We start from the raw sequence: 25,539 nt of genomic DNA on the forward strand, positions 1-25,539 counted from the left end.
TTTGAAATAGTATTTAAAGTAATTCAATTTGCCTCAACATAATTTTCTTCCCACAAAACTAGCAGGACACGATATGCAGCAGCAGAAACATAACCTTCTTACCTTTTCAGAAAGAATCCTTCTGATATTCTTGAATATTAAATACCAGAAAATATAATTCCAAGGTCATGTGAACATTTCGGGAGTTGTCAAATTTCAGGTACATAACACGTAAGCCTGCTAGCATCAAGAGAAACTTACTGAAAGAAATTAGTACAGGTGAAGCAGAATTAAGTTGTGCTGGAACCATAACAAATGAAGCCTTACATGACTTAGAACAATCTTTGATGATATATTAAAAGTTTATGTACTCCAGCTCACTGGCAATGTCCAATGTTAGGGACTCTGCTTTCATACCTGAATGAACCTGGAAGCATCAAGCTCTGGGATGATGTCCCAAATCTAGCGTCAGTGAAGCCACGCGGCCCAAAGCTGCTGATGAAGTAGAGTCTGTCTTTTATCAGCTCTGTGTGAGTTTGCTTCTGGCTTCCAGGAGGGGCTTTCCGGGTGCTTCTCACCTATAATACACACAAGGTTTATGGCAGGAATAAGTGGCAACACAGATTTAATCAGGCTATGGTTGGGATCAAAGGCCTAAGATCATGTTTTAGAACAAATGACCTGAATAAACAGCTTCACAAGAGGAACGTACTTGATGAAATAATTTTCAGTGTTCACTAAAAACAAAGAAAAAAGAAAAAACAGAGGATTGTTTTTATAACATAAATGGAAACTTTTAATTTCTAAAGACAAACATCTGAAAAAATCTGAAAAGATACCAAGATGGTTTTGTTTTCCAGTGTTTTCTGTGACACTGACCCAGCTATTGCATTCTACTAGTCCACCCAGTGGTAGTGGATGCCCTTCAAGCACCCAGTGACTACTGCCACTGCTGCAGGCCATCCACCTCTGCAAAACAAGCTGGTAGTTTTGTGCCTTTGTTTGCATGATTCAGTGAAACAGTCTTCCCCATTTTCTTTGCTAGCATGCAGAGGAGAGGAACTTTTAGCCCACTCTGCATTTCAAGATTTATCTTCAGTCTATGAGTTTAGCTGTTCGCAGTTTTAAAAAAAAAAAAGTTTTCAAGCATTTATTTCCAAGAACCACAGAAATTTTGTATTTAGGATGAGGATAAGAAAAAGGTAGGATTTGTTACAATTGCAACAAGCCGATGAACAAAACAAGCACCAGAAATAAAGGAAAAGGTAGTAGAAGTGCTTTTGCTATTTACTAGATGTGCACTTTTGGAAACAATTGCAGTTGAGAATCACTTTAGTGATTATAAATTGCCATGGTGTTACTCATTAGTACTGCAGCAGTGCAGGTCTGGTACACCTCTTCAGATAACTGCAGTTGCTTCATCACAGAAGGACTGGGAAAGTCTTAGAAAAGCTGCAGTGTAAGGAAAAGAGATAATAAAAACTAAGACTTTGAAGAGAGGCTTTATTACAAAATTATTCTCAGTGCCCTTTTTAATGGTTAAGTTTCTAAGATCAGAATCCAAATCACAGTCATCCTGCATAAAGATAATGGATATAGAAAGGGATCAGCAACTCTTAGGCTCTGAGCAACTTAGAGAATAAATTGAGAGAAGAAGAAAATAAATCTGTTTTCAACAGTGCTGTGGAATGATTACTTATGCAATGGATGTCTAAAATGTCTAACAATTTTCACCTTTATGTTGTAATTTGTTTTCCCATTAAAATTAGTAAGTAAATGCCTGCACCAATACAGTGAAGAAATAAAATTTTAAAATAAATTCATTTACAGTAAAGGCATGGCTGGAGCATTTTCAGTGAATTACTCTTCCATCAGAGGGATCAGAACTAAAACACACCACACAGATACGTTTTCTTATTTATTTTATATTCCATTACTCACCAGAGAAAAGAAGACCCCACAGATCAACGTAAGGACTTGCATTATCCCATTCCAAGCACTTCAGTGCATCCCACTAAAGCAGTTGAAAAGGACCACTGGGACTTGGAAAGCTGTCTTAACACAGCTTTGTGACATTGTGGCCATGGCTAAGAACTGACACTCATATTTGCAGTCCTGCAACTAGGGAGTTTTTCTGCTCATTTAACTAAACTTCTAAAGGATGCAGAGTAGATCCCTCAGATTTTTTCCTCTTGCGCAGCTCGTTTTGTCAGCTCTGTGTGTACCACTACCATCTACTGGCCTAACCGAGACTGTGTTTCCAAGCACCAAGATCAACCTTGATTCATTCCATCTCACAACAGAATGAATACCTGTGGATTTGCTCCTGACGGTTACTCATATATCTGAATCAGGGCTGCACCAGAGTGTAGGAGACCAGAGCAAGCCTGCAGGGGTTTAAAACCAACATTCCACTGGTTACCAAAGGAAATACTATAGTATTATTATAGCTCAAATACAGGCCTCTTTTTTTTTTTTTTTTTTTGTGGGTTTGATCTTTTTTTGAGCTGAGGATTTAGAGCCCAGCTGCTGAATGTGTACAATTTAGCTTTTAACCAAATAAATGCCTTGGAGGAAGGTTAAGCCATGGATTTCATTACAGAGGGTTTATTATTACAAGAGACTGAGATTGCCTGTTACTACACTGAAGGTGATTGAAAAATGTAGGGGACTAAAATCTCACAGAGTATGCAAAAACTTTTTTTTTCCCTATGCTCCCTCTGGACTGTACAGCACAGATTTCAAACAGCCCCACAGCTCCTCTCTTGTCATGACCCAGACACAAAAGTGCATGTGTGTGTGTGTGTGTGTGTGTGAAGGTAGTGGAGGGAGGAAAGCAGAAGTGAGGAGGATCCTTGCAAAAGGAAGGGCAGCACTGTGCCCAGGAGAGGCACAGCCAGAAAGGGCTTTGCTGAGGAGTCATGTTGCCCACTTAAAACCTTGTGCGCCACAGCCCTTCACTCTGTCCAGTCATGCTGAACATCTCCAGCATACATATGTTCGCATTGCAGACTCGTGTCCACCTGGGATGTGACAGCTGCATTGGACATCTCTCTCCTTTGGAGACATGCCAAGGATTACTGAAGGAACCAGGAGGTAAATTTTCTCCTGGAATGGCATCTGCAAGAACAAGCACATGGAGTTTTGCCAAAGCCCAATATCTGGCAGACAAAGTTTGACATATGTTGACCTGAATGTACCCGTCTCTGGTAGGGAGACCCTTCCATTGCCCAAGCAAGGGAGTGGTATGAAAAGATCTAACACTCCCTTTCAGTAAAAACACTGAAAGAAGCTAGCATGGCAATCAAAACCACAAGATTCATCTGCCTATTCAGGCTCTGGTGAACCCACTCTTTGACATGGGAAGCACTTTGCTGCTCTCTGTGGAAGCTACTGTGCTGCAGCCCATATAGCTCCACCTCGTTTGTGGCAGAAACAAATTGGCTTCCACACAACACAGCCTCCACAATTCAGCAGAAAAACTCCTCCAGCCCATCACTCATCCTTGATGGCTCCAGCTCCTCACTACAGGGAATAGGCAGCAGGCTGGGAGAATATTTAAACATCAGTGCCATGATCCCATCCATCATGCTTACTGATGGAGCTGTGGTTCCCACCTCCTTCTAGCACCTCCTGCACACGTTCTGGGGCATCCTTGTCCATGCCCCCAGAAGCACTGGGGCCACTGTGTGTGTGGAGATTGTATGCAGTGCCCAGGCCTAGGTCCAGTCACACAGCCAGGAAGCAGGCTGGTGCAAGCTGTCTCTCTCCTATCAGGATGACCTGGTGTGAAGCCTGGGCATTGCTGTTATGAGACACTAAAGCCTCTCCTCTTATTAAAACTGGGGACAGATTCAAGAAAAATTATAGCACAGAAATCTATTAGTCACGTTTTAATTTTCCAGTTGAAATAATACGGTGAATCTCACTGCCAGTGTCATCAAGGTCAGCAATAAAAACACCATCACCATATACTCTGATCAGGTACAGTACAGGAGACCTCTGATTAAGGGAAAACATTTGAAAGCTATTGGTAACAAAATCCAGAAGGAAGACTAGAAAGCAATCACTGATTACATTTTTGAGTGAATAACACTTGCAATTATAAAATTTAAATGATGAAAGATTTAAAAATAAGTATTTAAGGGTTTGTTCCTTCAAAACCAGTTCAAAGTAAGAAGTAAATATTGCTTGACTCTTTCACCCTTAATGCAAGCTCATCTACATCAGAGTCAATGTTAATCAACAATCACTATTTTGAGGTTAACGTTATTTATTATACCATTGCCCCTCAAGTATATTTAAATGATTAAAACATCTCTCAAGGAAAATTGGTAAAATGTCTATGTCAAGTTTTGTGAAAAAATACAACTTCATTAGCCACATTGAAGTCTTACCAGAGTCTGCATAACTATTGACAGCATTGTAGCCTGATAAATACATGTCCTCAGAGATAACACAGCTTACTCTTGTAAACAAAAAACACCCTGAAAGCCACTCTGCTTGCAGTACTGTAAGAAGGCAACATTTACACACTTGCCAGTGAATGTGAGCAAGGGGATTTGTTGTTTTAAGTTCCTCTGTGTTTTAAATAGGTGAAATTCTCACGGGGAAGGGAGAGAAGGTCAGAAGGTGTTTTCTTCTTTTATTTTGGTGATAAAGAAGCTATCACAGTTCATAACAGTTCACATAAAACCAGCAGATTATCTGGTAATTGTACTCAAAAATTGCAGTCCATAACTTTAATTGTGGACCGCACATAAAAAAAGTCCCATAGACAAATCTAGAGGATTAAAACAAAACTTTTAAAATATAACTGAAGACTAATGTATGGGGTCAAACATTAATCAAAATATATACAGAAAAGCTATTTATATCATGGAAAAATCTCAGATTAAGAACTTGTGATAGCTACACCCTTACAAGTTATCAAAAACAGTAAGTTGAACATTATATTGGGACCAAAACCATCTGCAGCCTCTTTGACAACATTTTTGAATGGTTCTGTAAACCAGCACAGAAATACTCTATGCATTAAAGAGTTTTAAAAATAGTCCCATACATAATTATGACATGAACAGGCAATTCTTGTTTCTAGAATTGGCCATGTGATATCTAACTAAAAGGGAGTCAGATTCCTGTGCATGTGCACAAATATTATGTAAAAACACTTCAGTTGGCCTTAGCTGCTTACTTAATTCTGAGGAATATACCTCCATCTTAGGGCTCTTGCAAAATTTTTGAATGAGTCACCTTAAAACAAACAAACCAAGAAACTGAAAAACAAATGCAGCCCTTAGCAGCAGCTTTTAGAGATGACTGAAAGGACAGAAAATCCATTCTGAAGTAACTCATCACTAACTGTTTGGTTTTCCACACTGCAATAAAAATAAAACAAATTCCCTGAAAAGCTTCCAGATATTTTCAGAGAGGTGGATGGAGGACTAGCAAGGGTGGTGGGAGTCCCAGGCAGAATAAGCATTGCCAGGCTGGGCTGGGCTGCTGTAACTGAGCACAGAGACCTGAGCTGGCCCCTTCACAACCATCAGCCTGCAGACCAACTGGTCAGCAAAATTCATCTCCCTTCTTAGCACCTTAGTACAAACACTGAAAGCCAAAGTGTCTGCTACATGGGGTCAAGAGGATTCTAGCACCTTTTGGGAACAGCAGTGTGGCTCCCCCATGTATCACCCTTAGCTTTTAAGAGCAGAGTCTCAGAAGAGTATACATGAATACTGCTTGCAGTGAACAGTGAAGCCATTTGTTACCATAACTTTAGCATGATTTATAAGAGGATTTTTTGCTTCAAATGGATATTGCCAAAAAATGTCTTTAAAGGAGGTTGATGGGATTCCATGTCAAATAATCTGGGTGAGACATCACATGGCTAAATCATTAACAGGAGGTTGGATGCATCTCAGATGAATATATTAACTTTAAGATGACAAAGTCCATATGCCATTATAACTCTAGACTACTTTATTTTATAACATGAACTAGGCCTCACAGGTCAACCTACCAAAACTCTGGCACTCTCAAGTCAAAACTGACTTCATCTCCCTGTAAGCTTGGAAATCTACCTGGCAATAATCCACAGTCTGAAAAATAACTGTTCATTTTGCAGAAGGGATGGCTAGTTAAAAAAAAAAAAAGTCTACCCCATAATCCTTGGAATAAGTTGCAGTGTTCCTGCATCCAAGGCCAAATTTTAATGCTGGCTCACGAGCAGATTCTGCAGTGTAAACAAACGAAACACAGAGGTCCAAATGTTCCCAAAGGAAGAAGTTGGCTGAAAATGTCCCCTGCTTTGGGACCTTAGACACGACTGCTCCATGTGAACAGTTGGAGGTTTATGGTGTGTATTTTCAATTCCTGGCTTGTCCCAGAGGAACCAATTTCTCTGTGGTTGTGCCTTGCATCCTCACCTCATCCTGCCACAAAGCAAAAGCTCTCCAAGGTAGGGAGCCCCTATAGCACTCATACTGGTGGCCATGAGGGTTTCTCAGGATATGGGTACCCCAGGGGACTCTCAAGAATGAGTAAACCATTGTAGGTTGTGGAGTTTCATACAGAAGATAAGACCACTTGCTGCTTCTGATCAATTAACTGTTGTCAGTTCTCTCAAAATCAGAAATGAGGATGCTTTCTTCCAAAGCAGGAACATCAGCATTAATCTGTGGCAAATAAGCATTTCTGACCCACAGCATCCTGCGGAAGAGTTGGTTATTCTGTTTGTACAGGCACCACAGGAAAAGGGAAATGGCAACCAGCATCACCAATGTCGCAAGAACAGTCAGAATTACAAGCCCACTGTATGATCCTGAAAGGGAAGGACAGAAATTGTTCGTAACCAAATATAGCTAAAATTACAGATAATTCTAATTACAAACATACAGCTGTTTTATGGAAAACATATTACTGCTCCTTGTATATCACACATTTTAAATTACAGGTTTAACAGTGAAAAATATTATCTTACAAAATATTGGCTCGAAGTGTGTATTACTCCCTGCCAAAAAGAATAGAAAGTACGAAACTTACCTTTTTCAGAGGGTTCTGTTGCATCGATATCTGAAATACAATACAGAACTGTCACAAAATGACCCACAGAGGTAACGGAAGTTACTACGTATACTCACTGTATAATGGATACTGAGAAGACAATCTACATAAAACCACATAAGAATGGGCTGTTCATTGTTTAATTTGACTTGTGTCAATGTTATTCCAGTGGGTCAAGTTAAACATGATCTGATACGTTATTTAAAATCCATTTAATTTGATGAAATATTGTTATTCCATCAAGTTAAACATGATCTGATACGTTAAAATCCATTTAATTTGATGAAATATATTACAACGTGGATGAGCAGCAGTTATTTACCCACTTTTTACACTACAAATGCATGAAGAGAATCATGCAGAGGTAGATTAGCTATTGGGTCCAGCAGTGACTGGGGGATTTTGTGTGGGCTCTGGAAACACTTCAGGTCTCTCACAATCAAGTTAAACATGATCTGATACGTTAAAATCCATTTAATTTGATGAAATATATTACAACGTGGATGAGCAGCAGTTATTTACCCACTTTTTACACTACAAATGCATGAAGAGAATCATGCAGAGGTAGATTAGCTATTGGGTCCAGCAGTGACTGGGGGATTTTGTGTGGGCTCTGGAAACACTTCAGGTCTCTCACATCCCTGTATTCCTACTGGTGTGGGATCTGTAGAGCTCTCCCAGGCTGTGCCTGCCAGCCCAGTGGGGTCTGTGGAGGTCAGTCTGACGCTACTGAAAGTCTGCTGCAGTTGGCACTAATGCAGTGGCTCCCCAGGTTGCTCAAAAGGTCATCCAGGCTGGCTGGGTTTTTTTACAGGTATTTTTTTCTATTATCAAGGGACAGAATTATTTAAATGAAAACTACGAGCAAGTAAGCAAGCAACAAGGAACATGCAAAACAGTGGTTACAAGGACACAACTGACTTCTTTTATGGAAGCACGTACCTGTATCCATTTTACATATGAACCCCTTTTTCTCTTCACATGGAGATAATTGCCAGACTCCATCTGTGGTCCTCACGCTGATACAGAAATTCCCTTTGAGATTATCAAATTCAGGCTCCCAAATGCCCCAGTTCGAATAATTTAAAGGAGAACCATCAAACCAGGTGGCTGTCTCATCTAAAGGCAGACATCATAAATCATTACAAAATAGAACAGTATTTTGATAAGTAGCTCTGTTTCAGTTGGATTTACCCTCACAAAAAAAATTGCTGCATTATGAAATGCAGGATTTTGTCTGTTTGGCCACTGTATTAATTTTTTCCCTTGAAAGATTTAAAAGCATCCTATGTAGGTGACACAGAAGGTAGTCTGTAGTGCATTTTTAAGAAGAAACAAAAGGCATTTACATGTGTGTATGCATCCTGAGCATTCAGAAGGCTAGTAAGGACTACAGAAAGCTTGACTGGTTTTACTACCTCAATGCACCTCACCACACTGCACAGTGTCTCACCACACAGCACCTCACCCAGCACCTCACTGCACCTCACACAGCACCTCACCCCACAGCACCTCACACAGCACCGCACAGCACCTCACCACACAGTACCTCATTGCACAGCACCTCACCGCAAAGCACCTCATTGCACAGCACAGCACCTCTCCACACAGCACCTCACAGCATCTCACCTACCCGCACAGCACCGCACAGCACCACACCTCACCTCACAGCACAGCACCACACAGCACCTCACTGCAAAGCACCTCATTGCACAGCACCTCACCACACACCACCTCACCACACAGCACCTCACCCCACAGCACCTCACCCCACAGCACCTCACACAGGCAACAATCAATAAACAGGCAACAATCAGTAAACAAAATCTCAAAAGATAACAAGTGTTTTGGAAGATGGTTATGCTAGCATTAAAATATCAAAAACCAAACCAGATCCTTACAGTCAGTTCTCTTCCACCCAACACTTACTGTCTGTAACAAGCAGTATGTTCAACCAAACCGTTTGCACAGAATAACCAAAAGTGTGTAATTCTTCCAAAATGAAGGCATTTTCATCTTCATCTTGAATAGTCAGAAGATTTGATCCTACAAATTAAACACAGAACAAATATTCAAATAACCCATGCCAGTAAAATATAACATTGCATTTCAAAAAGTTATCACTACAAGCCTTGATTGAAAAGCTTGAAAAGTTTGGTCATACATTATAAGTTCTTAAATTTGCAATTAATGTGAAAATGCTCAGACCAATATAAATTTGTTCTTACGTGACTTTAAAACAAGTTTCAAGGGAAAAAAGTTCATTTTATGTGTTAGTCAAGAAATCAATATTTTCACATGGAAAGGAACATTTTTTTAATGGATGTTGCCTCTGATTTCAAAGCTGGCTTGTGAGTTCCACTATCATTATCTTGAAATAGAGAAAACCTATGCCATGATTTCAGTCATTTCAGAATTTTTTTTTTTCTAAGATATAACAATGATATTTGGCAGCTACAAAATAATAATTTACCTTGAGTTTTACAGACTTCATATGCAGTATCAAAACTAGTGCCCCGCAGAACTGTGGAAAAGCTGTAGCAACTGTTTTTGAATTTGATCCAGGGTACAGGTTTTTCTGAACATGAGCCTTTATAGGCACTGGGTTTCTTTTCTGTGGTAGAAATAACAGCACAGCTTTATTGGCACAACAAAATACACATTACTATAACATTCCACACACTGTTTTGGAGCAATGCTAATAAGCACGTTACTGTGCAATGCCTCTATTTTTCAAAGTGAAAATCTAGCGGTTGCATATATTTGTATTAGAAAACTTTATTTTATTTCTTTTCAAAAACCTTGCGGGATTGCAACAGCAATATCAGGACAATCTAACTTGTAGTGATGTGTAAACGGAGTCATGACCAAACCATTGGCACATCAGAGCAGTTTGGCCTGCCCAACATCTCCTACAGGGTTGGGGATTTCCAAGGACCACAGAGCTTCTCTCCACCAAGATGCAAAGATAAAGACCATGGCACAGAGAGTTTCCCATCAGTAAGCAGCAGGCAGCCACTCCAGCGTGCAATATGCTGCAGCAAAGAATCCCTCTGACTCAAGCACTCTACAAAGTGACACTGGTCACTGTGATACCAGTGTCACTTTGGGGCTGCACTGAAGATTCAGCTACATTACCTATGGTTTCAAATGCATCCTACTTTGCTACAAAACACTTAAAAAAATTCAGTAAACCTTAGGCTATATACAATTACGAACTTGAAAAAGAAATCAGTTGTCTTCATTACAAAAGGCATGCTAAAGAATAATTTTTGTCTTGAAGGATTCCAAAACAGCTTCTTTCTCAACAGAACCAAAAGCTATGATAAGCTGTAGGTGAACCCCTGTTGATCAACACTGCTGAACAGGAAGTATTGGGAGAACTGCATGGTGCCAAAGCCCATGCAGTGCTGGACTGAATGGAGTTCCAGACCTGAATTCTGGATTCAACTGAAGCCCAGGTAACTCACAGAGCATTGCAGGAAACACAACATATTTTAGGATACAGGAAAATACTGTTATCTTTACCAAAATAATTTGCAAAATCTTTGATGTGCTATAAGTGAAGATGTGACTAATATTTCACTTTGCTCTAAATGCTTCCCTTCTCCCATCCCACAGTTAATTGCAGCAAACTGAATTTATTTCCCCATCAAGCCAGGTTATTAGCAAATCTCATTTGTCATAAATAATATAGTGTTCACTGAAGAGACAGAGTAAGTAATTTTCCTGTTCCTTTTCTATTATGAAAGTTCTCTTTCCATTCTGCTGATGGCCAATATTTTATTGGGAAAAAAGGGTATCACAAATAGGAGATACAGACAGTAAATGCAGAAATGTACTTCCATTTTAAATAATACTATTATCAATGCCTAACCTCAAACCAATTAATTTCCTTTCCCATACTTCCACTGTCAGTACACATATTTGCAGTTGCAAAGATTTAATATAAATCTGAACTCTGACTTACTAGGTGGCACATGGCAGACTGCTCCTTGCAGAATTTGTTCACAACTTGTGCTTTTCCAGTGCCCCGAAGTATCAAGGTAGACACAGCTGCCAAAGGCCTGGGACTCATCATCTTCCCAGAAGGAAAACAAAGACCTGGTCCCATCTGACCATTCAAAGTTAAGCCCATTCTGCCAAAACAAATTTCAGGTTATCTTTTGATATGCTTAAGCACTATACAAGTTAATCTTCTTTTGGTGGCATCCTCACCAAGTATCACAGAACATCTTTTAATTTTGTGAAGGCTGGATGGATCCAGAAGGATCTACAAAAGGCATATCCAAGGATCCTCCCAACTTACTTTTGGGAGACTACAAACTACATCTGACCTGCTGTTTTCAACAAGTGCTTATTTGGGCCATTGCATAACTCCAAATTAAACAACATAATTTCAATGTTGATACAACAAGAGATTTTTGTGTGTTTTTTAAAGCTTTCTATGGCTTTTAGTTTTCAGTAGTCATTGCACCAAAGTGGCTTTCATTAGATTTCTATGGCTTTTTCAGTAGTCATTGCACCAAAGTGGCTTTCATTAGACTTTGGCTTTTAGTTTTCAGTACTCATTGCACCAAAGTGGCTTTCATTAGACTTATACATTATGTTGCAAAAACCCAACTGTTTAGGGCTCAAGCTTTCCAGGGTTTCATTTCCAGATGCAAACTTTCTGTGAAGCAAAATGAATGATATAGCTCATGAGCTTGTTACTGGAAAAACTCCTTTGAGGCATCATGTTCATAGCCTGGCTTTTAGTTTTCAGTACTCATTGCACCAAAGTGGCTTTCATTAGACTTATACATTATGTTGCAAAAACCCAACTGTTTAGGGCTCAAGCTTTCCAGGGTTTCATTTCCAGATGCAAACTTTCTGTGAAGCAAAATGAATGATATAGCTCATGAGCTTGTTACTGGAAAAACTCCTTTGAGGCATCATGTTCATAGCCTGGTAATCTACTACATACATCTGAAGTGAACAGCCCAATCCAGTGGTTGTATCCCAGCCGATTCACAATGACCGTGAGGAAAGCTTGGTGATAGTGGTCTGCAATGCTGACCAACTCTGCGCTGTTCGCCATGCAGGTTTTTAAAGCTGAAGACCATGTAAAATTCCCACGTATTAGTTTATACATTCTGTTTCCATATTCTAAAGTATCTGGCACAGGATACATTTCAGATGCATTGATGACATGTCTGGATGTGTCTGTTACAAACAGGAAAAAAAAAGGACTTATTTATTTCTGAAACAAAGAACTTGATCATAGCTGAACAGCTTCTAAAAAAAATCAGAACTATCCTGAAAACCAAATCTGAAAATCACAAACTCCCTGGTTTTAGGAAAGCACTGTGAACTTTGAAAAGATGATGACTGCTAGAAGAGTATCACAGGAATGAATGAGTTTAATGTATAACAAAAAACCCCCAAACCTGGATAAGGTTAGTTCCACTGACTGCGTCCTTGAAGGTCAGTAAGAACTCACTAGGGGTCTGGGCATATTCTAAATGTCCAGTAGCAGTGGGCTGCAAAGTGCTCTTATCCCAGGTACCTTGGATGTTTTTTAGATTACCTCTTTTTTGGCCTGTTACTATTAATAATTTCCAAGACCAGTTTAAAGCCTGGCCTCAAAATTAATTGTACTGGCACAGCCAAAAGGATAACAAACTTTGGCTCATGGTACAAGTGCGTGCTTGGGAGCTTCTTGAGCTCATCTTTAGTATCCATGAGCCAATGTAGGGAAGATCAGAGTGTGGCACTTAAAGAGAAATCCTCTGTGTATGGAGACTTAAATCTCTTTTTTATGATAAACTAACACAGCAATGTATAAAATGATGAAATGAAGAATCAAACTTGTTAGATTTAAGAAATAGTCTCCCATGATAAAAAAAATCAGGAGACAGAGACCATCTCCACCCCAGCCCAGTCTGCAGTGCTGCTGGTCCTAACTCTTCCACAGGAGGCAAATGCCTTTGGTAGTGTGTATGAATCTTCCCAGTTTACATTTAACAAGATTATTGAAATAAAGCAGTGCCACAGTTTCAATCCCATTTGTCAGTTTGGGTTAATTATTTCTGTCGGTAAAGCTTCTCTGTGATTACAAAATGAAGTGGTTGCTTTGCTACAAGGTAGAGTGTTTTTAGACTTGGTTCCCCTTATGACTAAGAGAGGAGGAGTGTTAACAAGCATTGTAAAATAGTAAATTAATTTATTACTTGTCATTCACAAATCATTTAAAATTAGCAATTTCTAAGCAAGAAAAAGTTCTGCTCTTGAGCTAACTGAAGCACCCCGTTTTGTTCCAGCTTTCAGCATGTGCCACTGCTTAAAAAAAGAAAAGGCAGAAAATGCTGTAAATTGCTGACACAATCCTAACTCAAGCATCACTAAGAGATCAGAGCCCAGTTCAGATCCCCTGCTGCTTTATTTCATTTTAGTCTCCTTCAGAAAATAATTCAAAGAAGAGGAAACAGGATGCAAACAGGATGGCAGAAACAAAGCACTAACTCATCTTGCCAGGAACTGACACTTTTGTTTGGACACTTGAACAAATTTAGCAGTTCACTACTGCCAGCAAGAGGCTGTCTCACTACACCCTTCTTTGCTTCTCTGCTCTTCCCACTGCATATTCCCAAACACTGGTCTGGTGTTTGCCTGACCCAACAGGGAGCTGATACAGCCTGGAAAAGCTGCAGAAATTACATCAATTTGGGGAAAATAAATAAATACAGCAGGAAAAAAAAAAAGGTCAAAGTTTTCTGTTGAATTGACAAGCTGAATTACCTGAGAGTTTGTGGAAGTGCCCTGGGCATCCCACTGGGGAGGCAGGAGAGTCCCTTCACACCCAGCAGCACCCTGCTGTGCACAGAGCAGCTCTGAGCTGCATTTCAGCCAGGGCCCATGAGCCACTTCCACATTCACCCAGCCAGGAAACCTGGTAGGATCCTGAGCACCCACTGCAGCCCAAATCCCTGACACAACCCTGGCCACCATAAGGTAACTGTTTTCCTTCCTGTCTTTTCACACCTTCTCCATGTGTCTGAAGCAGCAGCAGCAAGGTGTTAAAACACAAACGTTTGGGTGGTAACCTCAACAGACCAACAGGAAAACACATTTATTTTTTCTACACTATGTATGGGATTACTCCAACCCTCCCTGCAACTGTAGTTCACAATATGCTGTAGTTCACAATATGTCAAATGCAGCTATGCTTTGCTGGAGTCAATGTGAGTGCTGCCCAAGTGTTTGTTTGTTCTGCTTCTCAACTGGCCCTCCCTCTCCTCCTGTGTAGCCAACAGGAAAGTGTTGTCTCTTTAGAGCCAGGGCTTAACCAAGAGGTAATAACAGAATTGAGCCATACAAACCCACCCTCACACTAAGTGCAGCAGCCAAGGAGACTCCTTACAGGCTCAGATAACAACTCTCCCTTTGCTTCAGGGTTAATAATTTGCTGCTAGTCTATTTTGGTAAAATGCGCTGGCAGGATCCTGCTGGCAGAGGTGCAGCAGCCCCAGGCACAGGACTCCAGAGCTGCAGGAGCTACTCATGGTTGTCAGCTGAGAGGCAGCACCGAACATGGCTTGAGGAAACCAAACAACTACTGTTCCTTGCAAAAGCTTCATGCTTCTGGCAAGTGAACTTTATGCTACTAGAGTTAGAGAAGTGTGAAAAGAACAGACAAACTCTATACAATAGCCAGTTGGTCTGTGCTGCTCACAGAAATAAATTTTTCTAGAGCCTATTCTGACTTAATATTGCATGTTACAATCCCCCACCCAAAATAATATTTTCATCAATTTTACCCTCAGTTTAACCTTTTGTAATTTCATGCATTACTCTCCTGCCATGAAAGAACATAAGAAATTTAATCTCTATTCATACAACAGAAAGCTCAAAATTAGGAAGAAAACTTAACAACAGAAATTTTTTTACCAATTACTTCTACTTCACAGCTACTGGTTTATTAAATTATGTAGAGCTAGTCTGTCTAAATATCAAAAAAATCGTACAAATCTTTTATGTTCCTGGTTTTGGAGACACCTATAACAAGCTGGTTCTGGATGAAAATAAAGTAAGATGAATTCAATATAGTATGAAAAGAGAACAGAAGCGAAGCAAGACAAAACCTTACCCTGAGTCTTTTGGCAGACAAACCCATAATTTTTCTGACAGTTTTCTAAGTACCATTTTCCCGTAAAATAAAAATTAGGGTTATTTGATACCAATGTACATAGTGGAAGTTGTTCTTGAATGGTTGCACTGTTAAAATGCTGTCTCTGCAATCAACACAGAACCTTATATTAATTTTAAAATACACTGTGTAAAAAATGCATAATTATTACATTAAATTTAGAAGGATAATTACGTGAAAGTCACTACTATAAATATTTCGGTAGAACAATGAACAGTCCCATAAATACAATTTGAAACAATAACCTCATAATAAAAAAGTCAGAATCTTTCACTGAACAAACTAAAATGCTAAGCTGAACATGGACTAACGTGTTGTAAAACAATCTATTAAAGTATGAAATTCCTAATGTTATTCCTAAACTTTGTTCAGACAAAGCATATGATAATAACCATGTAATTCAAACTTTGGTACTTAAAACAACTGCAATAGAATGTGACTAAAGCCACAAATTATGTGAAAGGTAGTGCCTTTTTTGCTGCTTCTAGTTGTGCCCATAAATCTGCACTCACAGTTCTTTGATGCTGCAAAAATTAAGAGAGGCCTAAGTTGCTGTAACAACTTTAGCCTTGTCTTTGTGGCAATTATGACTTTTACTGATAAAACAACTTCCTACCGTTGTAAACCCCTGAATATACTCACACGCACTACTTCAACTGGAGACCAGTTGGCAAATATTGGAGGATTTTCATTCACCCATTTTTCATAATCATCACTCTGGAAACCAATCCAAACACTAGTTTTCTGTCCATATAGATTCATTGTTATGAAAGCTAGAAAATTAAACAGAAATGAAATAAAATAATCTGGCAAGCATTTAGTGATAGATGAAGTCTCTTCCAACACACCAAAGCACTGAAAACATTAATGTCTAATTGATGACATTACATCATCACTAGAAAGTAGAAACAGGAATGACATTTCAGTGTCATGCAACTATAAATTCAGTTAAATTGATTAATTTCAGTTGGGTTAGGATCTAGTCCATTAGCTAATAATACTATCCCACTGAAGAAGCCTTTAGTTGAAAACGAGATTTCTCAACTAAAGATAGTTGGTGAGATTCCTCCCACCTCCAAATAAGTGGTTTTACAAATGTATGACATTCAACCACAGATTTTTACAAATGGGATTATAAATATTTCCAAATGTGCTGGCATTTATTTCTCTGACAGTTCCAGCCTAGTGCTAAGCTTATGTGCTATACTATAGATCAGATTTTAAGTACTAGTAAAGGATAAAAATGAGAGGTTTCATTCATAAAGAATTTCATATAGCAAATTTTCCATGGGTATTCCATTATTTTGTTGGTAGTTTAAATGCATGGCAGTAAGCACAAAAGAGAGTATTACTTCAAATGTACCTGTCATATAGCTGAGTGAATCTTCACACTTTTGGAAACTGGGAAAGAGAATACTAATTTGTTTAAAGCTGTGGAATGATGACTAAGATCTGAATGATCTTTCCCAAATGTGTATTCAAGATTAAACTTGACTATAGCATCCTACTGAAGATTAAATTTTATTCTTTAAACAATATTTTTAGTGCTCTACCTTGTTCCAATTCATCCTCCAGGAAAGCAAGTGACCCATCATAGCGACGGCAGAACTCTTGTGCAGAGTACCAGTCTCTCAGATACTCTGGATCCTTTGGAATTTGTATCAAAAAGCACTGTTTCCGAAAAACAAAAAAACAAAACCCCAACAACAAAATACTAATTTGCTTTGTTTTTTTTTTTCTCCAGTAATTTATCAATCCTAAAACATTTCACACACTGTTACTGAATGTGAAATATTTCACTAGTTGCTGTCCCACAATGGACATCTCCAACATGGTTGGTATTAGTTTTCAGCTGCAATCAGGACTGTGTTCAAATCATTTGTTTAAAGGCAAACACAATCTGGGCTACATTTATCCTTGCAGTCACTGCAGTCAGCACTGGGATAAATCCGACCACCTTAACGCCTGTTGCTATTATGGAACGTATGCATTTAAGAGAAGTCTGATGAAATAACCACCTATAGACTTTCAATTACAGACAGACTTTAGTTATAATTATCTTTGATGAACCACGTTTGAAACAGCACCTTTCAGAGGATGACAGCAGTTAGGGATCCATTTAGTAGATCATGGGGTTAGAGATCTCTTTTGGCATGATAAAAGACTCTTGAAATTGTCATATATGAAAATGTTTTTTCATCCTCTTTAGGATGGAACAGGCTTTTTATGGCAAGTGCACAAATACATTTGGATAGCCTTTGCATATAAGAGTATTCACTCCCTGGAACTACAGTAAAATTTTTGACACTTTATTAAGACACATTCTTGAAATGTGTGAAGCTACTTAACAGCAATAAAGCTTTGTGTCACTGTGTCAGTAGCAATAAACCTAATGGCCCTGCTTTCAAAAGGGAAGAATATCTTCAAATATTGAATAATCTTTAAGTAGTACAATTTCTGTCCTAAATATGAAAAGCGTTTGGAATAATGAAACAGCAGTAAAAAAATATTTTACTTTGAATCCAAAGTGCAACCAGCCTTTAGGACATACTCCTTGTTGGTTCTGGTCTTTTGGAATCTCTTTCTCTATTTTCCATGCAATTTGACGTTTACAAATACAGGGAAGAGAGACAGTACAATTTTCATCACCCCAGAGTCCTGCATAAAAAGAGAAATCACCGTTCAATGTTGGGTTTGAGAATTTAAAAGGTTTTTGTGGGGTTTTTTTTTAGCTAGCTTAGCTATTATCAAGAAGGGTTTGAGTAAAAGGAGATTCTACATCAAATACATTTGGACATACTGCATTACAGTGGATTTGATGGTTCATGGAGCTCACTCATACTTTTATTCCCAGTTTAATTTTATCGAATAAAACCAATTCCTCTACACCGAGTCACATAACATATGCCTATATCATCATGTATTTAAAATGGTGACATTTTTTTGCCAGATCCAGGTAATGATGTCAAACGCTGACCTGCTTAGGAGGAAAACACACTTTTTAAGGCACTCAAGTTGTTAGCCAGTCCCCGTCTGCTGGCCAGCTGAGGGGGAGAATGAGTGTCCCTTCCTTTTATCTGATACTAACTATAGTAATGGCAAACGCAAGCATTCAGAAGTCATTAATCAAATGCCCAAGAGTATGTGTGCAAAAAAACCAGAAGGTTTTACATTTTTTCAGTTTTGACTTTTGAGGTTGGGATTACAAGAGTGCAGCTGAATTAGTTTTTCCAGCTCTTCTCACAAATACAAAGCTGGGTAGTTTTTCGTTCCATGGGCCTGACATGTTTACTTTATCACATGACTTGCACATCTTCAGAAAACAGAGACTGTGAGATGACAGAAATCACTGGAACCAGAAGCACTTTAATTATTTTTTTTATTATTCTAGGTAATATAGAGCTATGTGACGATGTAAAGGCTAGTGCCAAAACCATGATACCCAAAAATCTCTCAGCAGATTGGCTATGGGATCAAAAATAAGCTAGAAACCTGAGCATTTAAAGCTGTGTGCCAATAGAAAACCAGTTTATAGATGTAGGAAAAATTGTTGCTCAGTCGATCTGGATCACTTGGTTGTGAGTAAACTAACTGTGAACAGCAGCAATGCATTAACATTGTTGCTGTGCCACATAACAGATTAGTTACAACTAAAGTATCAGTATCACTAGAATCTTTGTATTTTGACTTTAGAGAGCTGGAACTATTAATATACTTTTAAGACCTAGTCTCTAAGCATATTAATGATATTTACTATTCTTTCCTTAATCACAGAAGCAGTTGTGCAAATTGTAACTACGTAACAGGACTTAAATATGAAAAAATATAAACCCTTTAGCCAACAACAGAGTCAAGTCACAACTCCTGCAGCAAAAGGAAATATAAAAGAAACCTGTTTGTGATGAAATGAATCCACATCTTTCCCCTGGTTTCTGTAGATCTCTTTCTCTCCCTTTATTCCAGTTCTCGTATGTTACTGGCAATTCACCTCTCCAGCTGCACAGAAGCGTTAAGAGTGTAGTTACATTTTTTGTATCCTTACCTAAAAATACATCCTCCATTAAAGTGTTCATAACAGAGAAACAAGGGAGAAAGTGTCCCTTTATTAACTAAGCATTAAAAAAAACAGGCAACCACCACCACCAAGGTCCATATTGATGTCTTTGTCTTGTCTTTTACAACCCTTTCAGAAAGAATACTGTGACACGGAGATCAACTAAGGGCAATATATTCTGAATGGTATTTCCACGAGAACTGAAGTTGTCTCTTGAATATCCCACTCCGTTATCAAACTGCTGTGGCCCATCATACTGAGAGGCAGCCTCTGAACAGGGCCTGCCAAGCACAACTCAGAGCAGCTCAGGTGTACATAATCTTACCGAAATTCATCACTGAGGTTTTCTGCATGCAATCCGATCCACCAGCGAACATCACTATTCGACAGCTATAAAAAAATGTTTCGCCATGTTTAGCTGTTGCTGCTCTCTTATCAATGCATTAACATACTCCTAAAGCCTGACTGTATTCAGACAAATAGCATCTCCGCTGGGTTCCAGGGGAAAGAACATGTGCTAAATCCTGCCCATGTTAATTCATGTCACTACAGTAAAGTTATTCACGTAAGCACAGCATGATTTAGCCCTCACATTTCCACAGGATTGCTGATGTATCTTCCGTAACCTAGGAATTTACAGCTTATCTGGTTTGGAGAGTACTGTAGTCTTAGACCAGAAATGGTTTTTCCCCAACTCCTAAAATTAGACAATAGGAAATATTTCATTTTAGCATTAATATTCTGCTGATCCTTAATGTTTTGAAAATGCTTTCTATGAACACTTACTGACTTTGTATAGTTCATGCATGAGATTTCTAGAGATGCTTTCCAGAGTGATGATTGTTCTCATGTAAGGCTCTGGACCTTTGCTCCTAAAAGGCAAAGTACTATGGAAAAGTCACAAAAGTAACGAAATTCCAACAGCCACATGTTATTGCTGTGCTGACTTGATTCTAGCTTAGGCCGTGAATGGGTTTCACTTTCAGGGTTAGCCACTCAGTCGCAGTTTTGGGGCCTTTGGAAAAAGCAGAAAAAAAAAGGTTCTGGATGTCCGGGACACTGGAGACACCATCCTGTCTCTGTGAAGCAATTATTTTTTTTTTTCAGAAAGAGGTGAAGTTCAGCCTGCATTGTGCAGCCATGCTGTCCTGAGAGTTAGTTAGTATTTCTCCAGCTTATAGCTTATTTGGCAATTATCAAATGAAGAAAACAGACATTTCTGACAAAGAAAAGACTCAGGAATACTATCTGATTTGGTATTTCCTGGCTCTGAGTTTAGTTTTCTAATCATAAAACTCAGCCTACATATTAGTTTTTAAAGAAATAGTGAAAAATGTGATCTCAAATTCCATGATAAGAAATTTTGACCAAGTTTTCTAATGACACATGCAAATCCCATTCGAACTGCTGATTATTATTTTAGTGATTCCCATACTTACTCCTGCTTCCACAGGAAACTAGTTACAATCCCTCTGGGACACACCTGACTATACTGGAAAAGCTTAGCCAAAGGCAGAAGGCTTTAAAATAGCTGTGTATGCTGTATTCTGAGACAAAACTTCAAGGAAGTTAAACTGATTTCAAGGGCCAAGGGACAAAACTTGAGTTTTTCATTACAGAATGCTCACAAACTGCTGAAATACCCACTCATTTAACAAGAAATCCACTTTTAAAAGAGCTCTTGTAAGTAAACATGACTGTAAAGAAGCATTCTGATTATCCATTTTAAGTGATCTTAAGATGATAAAACACATTTAACTTTTTCAATCATAAACATTCAGTGTTACATATGGCAGAAATTATATGACATCACAATCTGGCAGATGTGGAAGAAGACAGCCTAGCCAGTTATGCTGCTCATTCATTGTAAGTTTTTTCTGCCATGAACTATTGGTTTAAATCCATTCCATCATGTTTTAATATAAACTTACTTAAGCAGCACGTTATTCTACTTACACTTTATACTACAAGTTAAAAGCAAAGAAGGCTGTACACAGTGCAAGAAAAACTAAGTGTGGGTTGAGATTTTCTCTACCCAGAACTAGTTGTTCTTTTAAAGATTACAATATTCCTTTAGATCACAGCTGTAGAATTTTGTACTCAGTAAGGCAGATAGATTATTTGTATTCAGTTTTTTAAATTTTTGTTATTTTGGTTTTACTGAGAACATCTAAAAGAAAACAGACTCAGTTTCTTCGGAATTCATCTGCTTCTGCAGCTTCTCAGTTTCAAACCTATTTGTTACATCAGAAAGGTTCTAGAGAAATTCTGCTGTAAACCAGAAGAAGGAATTTAGAGGTAAAGGTCTTCCCCCCCCCATAAAAATATCTATAGTCACAAAGGGGTTTAACTCAATAGACATCATACGAATCTGTGGACACACTGGAACATTGCCCAAGCCAGCATACACAGGGAAAAAGGTAATCTATTTCCCATGGTCATAAGCACCTACCCTCTACGGTTTAGTTCTAGATATTAAGGTGCTGAGAAATTGATAATCCTTTGCTCTTAGTCAGCTCTCCCCAAAAGTAACCTTTCAAATGATCACGTTGAAGATTTAAACTATGGAGACCATTTCAAACATATGCACTTGCGGCCCACATCATGCTAAGACAGTCACTGAAATGTCCCTCTGCTACCTGATGACCATTTGCCAAGTCACAGAATAGGAATGGAGAGCTGTGGAACTGTGCAGGATCAGGAGACATCCTGATGCATGCAGAACCACTGTGTGAACACATGAGGAACTACAATGGATTGCCTTGGTCATGGAGGGGTGGGAGAAGGAGAAGAAACAGAGGATGTATACCACATGTGAAATACGCCTTTCTCTTTACCCCCCCAATTACTTTCCTAACTTTGGTATAGGAAGCTGATTTTTGCTCCTCTTGGTTTTTTTGAGGCAGATTGGCCAATCTGCTCATTAGCAGAGATGATTCTGCAGACCTGAAATGTTCCTGAGTTCTTTAGCTAAATAGGGCTTCAGGGAGGGATGTGGAAAATGAAGACAGCAGGAACATTATTTCTAAGGTGTTTGTTGGATTCTACCTGGAGTAACATGTAGACAGATTCCAAAAGATGCAGCAGAAAATAGCCAGTTACTGCCTGATAGTTTATTTTTTAAAAGGTGTAGTTTTTCTTACCTTCTTGATTTTATTTTGAATAAAGGCTTGTTCATCAGAAGAATTTATTGTTGCCATTCCACTGCGAAGCCAGCCACAGACAAACTTGTAGGTTTCCCAGTCTGTAGGACTGACATGGAAAAGATATTCTGCTCCTTGGTAATATAACCATGGCAGTTCTAGAAAACGAGCAAAAGTCAGTGGTGTGCAGGGATAAAAACTCATTTCAAGTCACATTTTTTTGACCCGTGGCCTGCCTTCAGCCATGTGTCAGAGGACAAGTATGCCATAATGAACAGCAGAACCATCTGTAACATATCAATTTATGGGCAAAAAAATGCACTATAATTAATTTTTTTTCTAATATTCTACTCTATGAGACTACACCAATATCAAGAGAGTTGTCCAGACTTAGGAAAAATGCAGTTTTAATGTGATGGAGAGGTTATCAAACTCCTGAGCTTATTACTGGCAACATTCCTTAACCTAACCAAAGTAATATCTGATGTTCTAGTGTTCCTAAACAACAGTGGTAGATTCTGATCTGCAGCAAGAAGTTCCTAAAGTTCCTTAATGTAAATTTTTAACTCAGAACATTTTAGCTATTTTATTTTTACCAAAGGCTTAAGTTGTATTTCCGAGTTACAATGTTTCAAGGCAAAAAAAAGAAAACGTTTTCATACCAGCAATGTACCACGATGGATTCATTGGTTTAACACCTGTTAAAAAAAAAAAATCATTAAGAACATTGCTATTCTTGCTCAGGGACCAACAAAAGGAGGTAAACACAGAGTCAATTAATTGCCACACTTATTAAAAAACATTTTTATAATCTTCATGAATAAGAACTTTGAATAGCTCCTGCCAACAAACTGCTAATCTTGCAATCCATTTTGAAACTGACTGCACATATTAGATCCGTTAACTGGATAACAAACCCTAACGAAGTAACCTATATGGCTTTGCCATCATTTCAGGCACAAGGCCAGTGAGAATTCCAGAGGCAGCTGAAAAGGAGGCGTTGGGATTTTTTTCCGCTTATCTCTCTTGAATTGCAAATAATGTGTACAACAGACTATGTATGTTAATTAACATTTCACCTTTTGGTATTTTGCATATCCATTCACGCTTTTCATTGCAGTGTGCCGGAAAGACTGTTCTGTTTACTTTGAACACACCGCAATTTCTTGAGTCATCTTCAACATACTTGTTCTCCAAAAACGAAGATACAACCTGGAATGAGCACATTAATTCTCTTTCACCAACAACCCAAGATGAAGCATTTCAAAATCTCATCATGGAGAAAAAGGAAGGATTTAGATATGAGTGTACCATAAGAACATCATAAACAACAAGCAGAGGACCACCTAAATTATTGCGGTAAAATACAAAAAATAAGGTCCCTACTCATATTGTCTCACTGTCCTGTCCAACTTTCCCATCTTGTATCAGACCTTTTCTTCATAAAAATAATTGAATAGCTATGAAACCTAACACTTTTTGATGTGATTAACAGCAGTTGCCCACATCTAACAGCCTTTGCTTGGTTCAACATAATGCATGACTGAACTTTGCACTTGCATCCTGAAATGACTGAAGTAATGATGGCAGAGCTGACACTGTTCTTTAAACTGAAATTGGTTTTCAGCCTTGAAAGGTGACTCTTCTTCAGCTGTTTGATGCTTAAATTCCAGATACTAACCATTAGTGTGTCATGCACAATCAACATCTTCAATGATGCAAAATCAAAAACGGAATTAAAAAAGGAAAGACTTAGCTCTGAACACAGGCACAAAGCCAACAATCATGGAACAGATCAAGCATGTAAGCACAGCTCTAAGGCTTTCCAGTGTGTGTGCATGCATGTTTATGAAAATACGACTACACACACACACACACACACGTGTTCACTCTGCATGTGCCTGGCCCTGGCCTAGATGCAGGGAAGCACACATCTGCAAAACTTGATAATCCTACCAAATTCCTTTCGCAGTTGCACAGCCTTTTTGCATAAGCTGTTATCTTAATAGTAATGTATTATTAATCCCATTGTAACAATTACTTTGAGCATGTGGACATGAAAACAAAGGAGTTTTCCTGGCCAGCATTTGCTCACAAGGCTTATTTTTGTGAACGCATACTCAGATATGACTTGAAAGGTTACTGAAATATAGAATAAACAGATAATTACAGGTGTTCTGTCAGACCACTGCCACGTCCCTCCAGAAAGCTCATTTCTTTTATTAAATCCAATCCAGAACTGTCTTTCTTCTGTCCTATAATGGAAACAAAGAAAATAACATTTCTCATGCACTTTTTCCTTAGTTATTTCAGAAATAATATGTTTAATACTACAAATACAAATTAATTTCTTATTGAATTTAATATATAATTCCATTGTACATTTCTTAACTGTTTTGTATCCTTGAAGTAAACTCTGGTTTGCCCACTAAAATTTTAAATTATGTTTTTCAAGATGAAAACATTTAAAATAGCATTTAAATTGTCAAACCTCCATTTCAATGGGGAATGCTAACTCACAAGACTATCACCTTGACATTAGCAGTTGCTCCACATCTACCACACAGATCATTTTCAGAAAGAATCATATTACAATGTTGCTAATACACTTCACTCATTTCTAGTTCGTGTTAGAGTAGGAGCTTCTTCAGTAAAGAGGATGGAAGAAACTAATTGTAGATTATTTTTGTGTATTACTATGATTAAGATAAATCTTGTTTGTGTTAAAAATAGATTTACCTATCAAAAATTGTATATAATAGATTGTTTAAAAATATCTCTTCATAGATATGGCTAAAACTAGCAAGATGTGCTCCAAAATCTTGACATAATTCTTCTGCTTCATCCCATGTTCTTCTCATCAGAACTTTTTCATTGTGAAATATCTGCAACAAAATAAACATTGTCATAAATGTAGTTGATTTGGGAGAGCAGTTGTTTCAGAAACCCACAAAAATCAAATATTATTCACGCTTTTTCCAAAGTAAAGCCATGTATATTACAAAGTATTGCTCTGATTTTTAAGACTATCACTCACTTTAAAATGCAGTGGAAGATGGTAACAGGTGATTTTCATTTGTTGAGTGAAAGAAATAATGCACTATCAAAAATAC

The 25,539-nt window shown here is 38.4% G+C and overlaps 1 protein-coding gene across 1 annotated transcript in view; it reads right to left on the bottom strand.

Moving 5' to 3' along the window:
• Nucleotides 1–6,581: 6,581 nt before the first annotated feature.
• Nucleotides 6,582–25,539, bottom strand: part of PLA2R1 (phospholipase A2 receptor 1, 180kDa) — a 36,678-nt gene continuing 17,720 nt past the window's right edge. Inside the window, exons 12-29 of the mRNA XM_009078496.1 lie at nt 25,166–25,311; nt 24,597–24,681; nt 23,506–23,638; nt 23,089–23,124; nt 22,427–22,584; nt 19,609–19,673; nt 19,122–19,225; nt 17,745–17,887; nt 16,783–16,900; nt 15,872–16,002; nt 15,170–15,314; nt 12,008–12,246; nt 11,012–11,180; nt 9,515–9,655; nt 8,971–9,087; nt 7,984–8,160; nt 7,021–7,050; nt 6,582–6,799 (exon numbers count right to left, since the gene is read on the bottom strand). Coding sequence (XP_009076744.1) covers nt 6,582–6,799; nt 7,021–7,050; nt 7,984–8,160; nt 8,971–9,087; nt 9,515–9,655; nt 11,012–11,180; nt 12,008–12,246; nt 15,170–15,314; nt 15,872–16,002; nt 16,783–16,900; nt 17,745–17,887; nt 19,122–19,225; nt 19,609–19,673; nt 22,427–22,584; nt 23,089–23,124; nt 23,506–23,638; nt 24,597–24,681; nt 25,166–25,311 — 2,355 coding nt within the window. The remainder of the gene's footprint in view (nt 6,800–7,020; nt 7,051–7,983; nt 8,161–8,970; nt 9,088–9,514; nt 9,656–11,011; nt 11,181–12,007; nt 12,247–15,169; nt 15,315–15,871; nt 16,003–16,782; nt 16,901–17,744; nt 17,888–19,121; nt 19,226–19,608; nt 19,674–22,426; nt 22,585–23,088; nt 23,125–23,505; nt 23,639–24,596; nt 24,682–25,165; nt 25,312–25,539) is intronic.

This window comes from Acanthisitta chloris, unplaced genomic scaffold (genome assembly GCF_000695815.1).
Source record: "Acanthisitta chloris isolate BGI_N310 unplaced genomic scaffold, ASM69581v1 scaffold22237, whole genome shotgun sequence".
NCBI lineage: Eukaryota > Metazoa > Chordata > Aves > Passeriformes > Acanthisittidae > Acanthisitta > Acanthisitta chloris.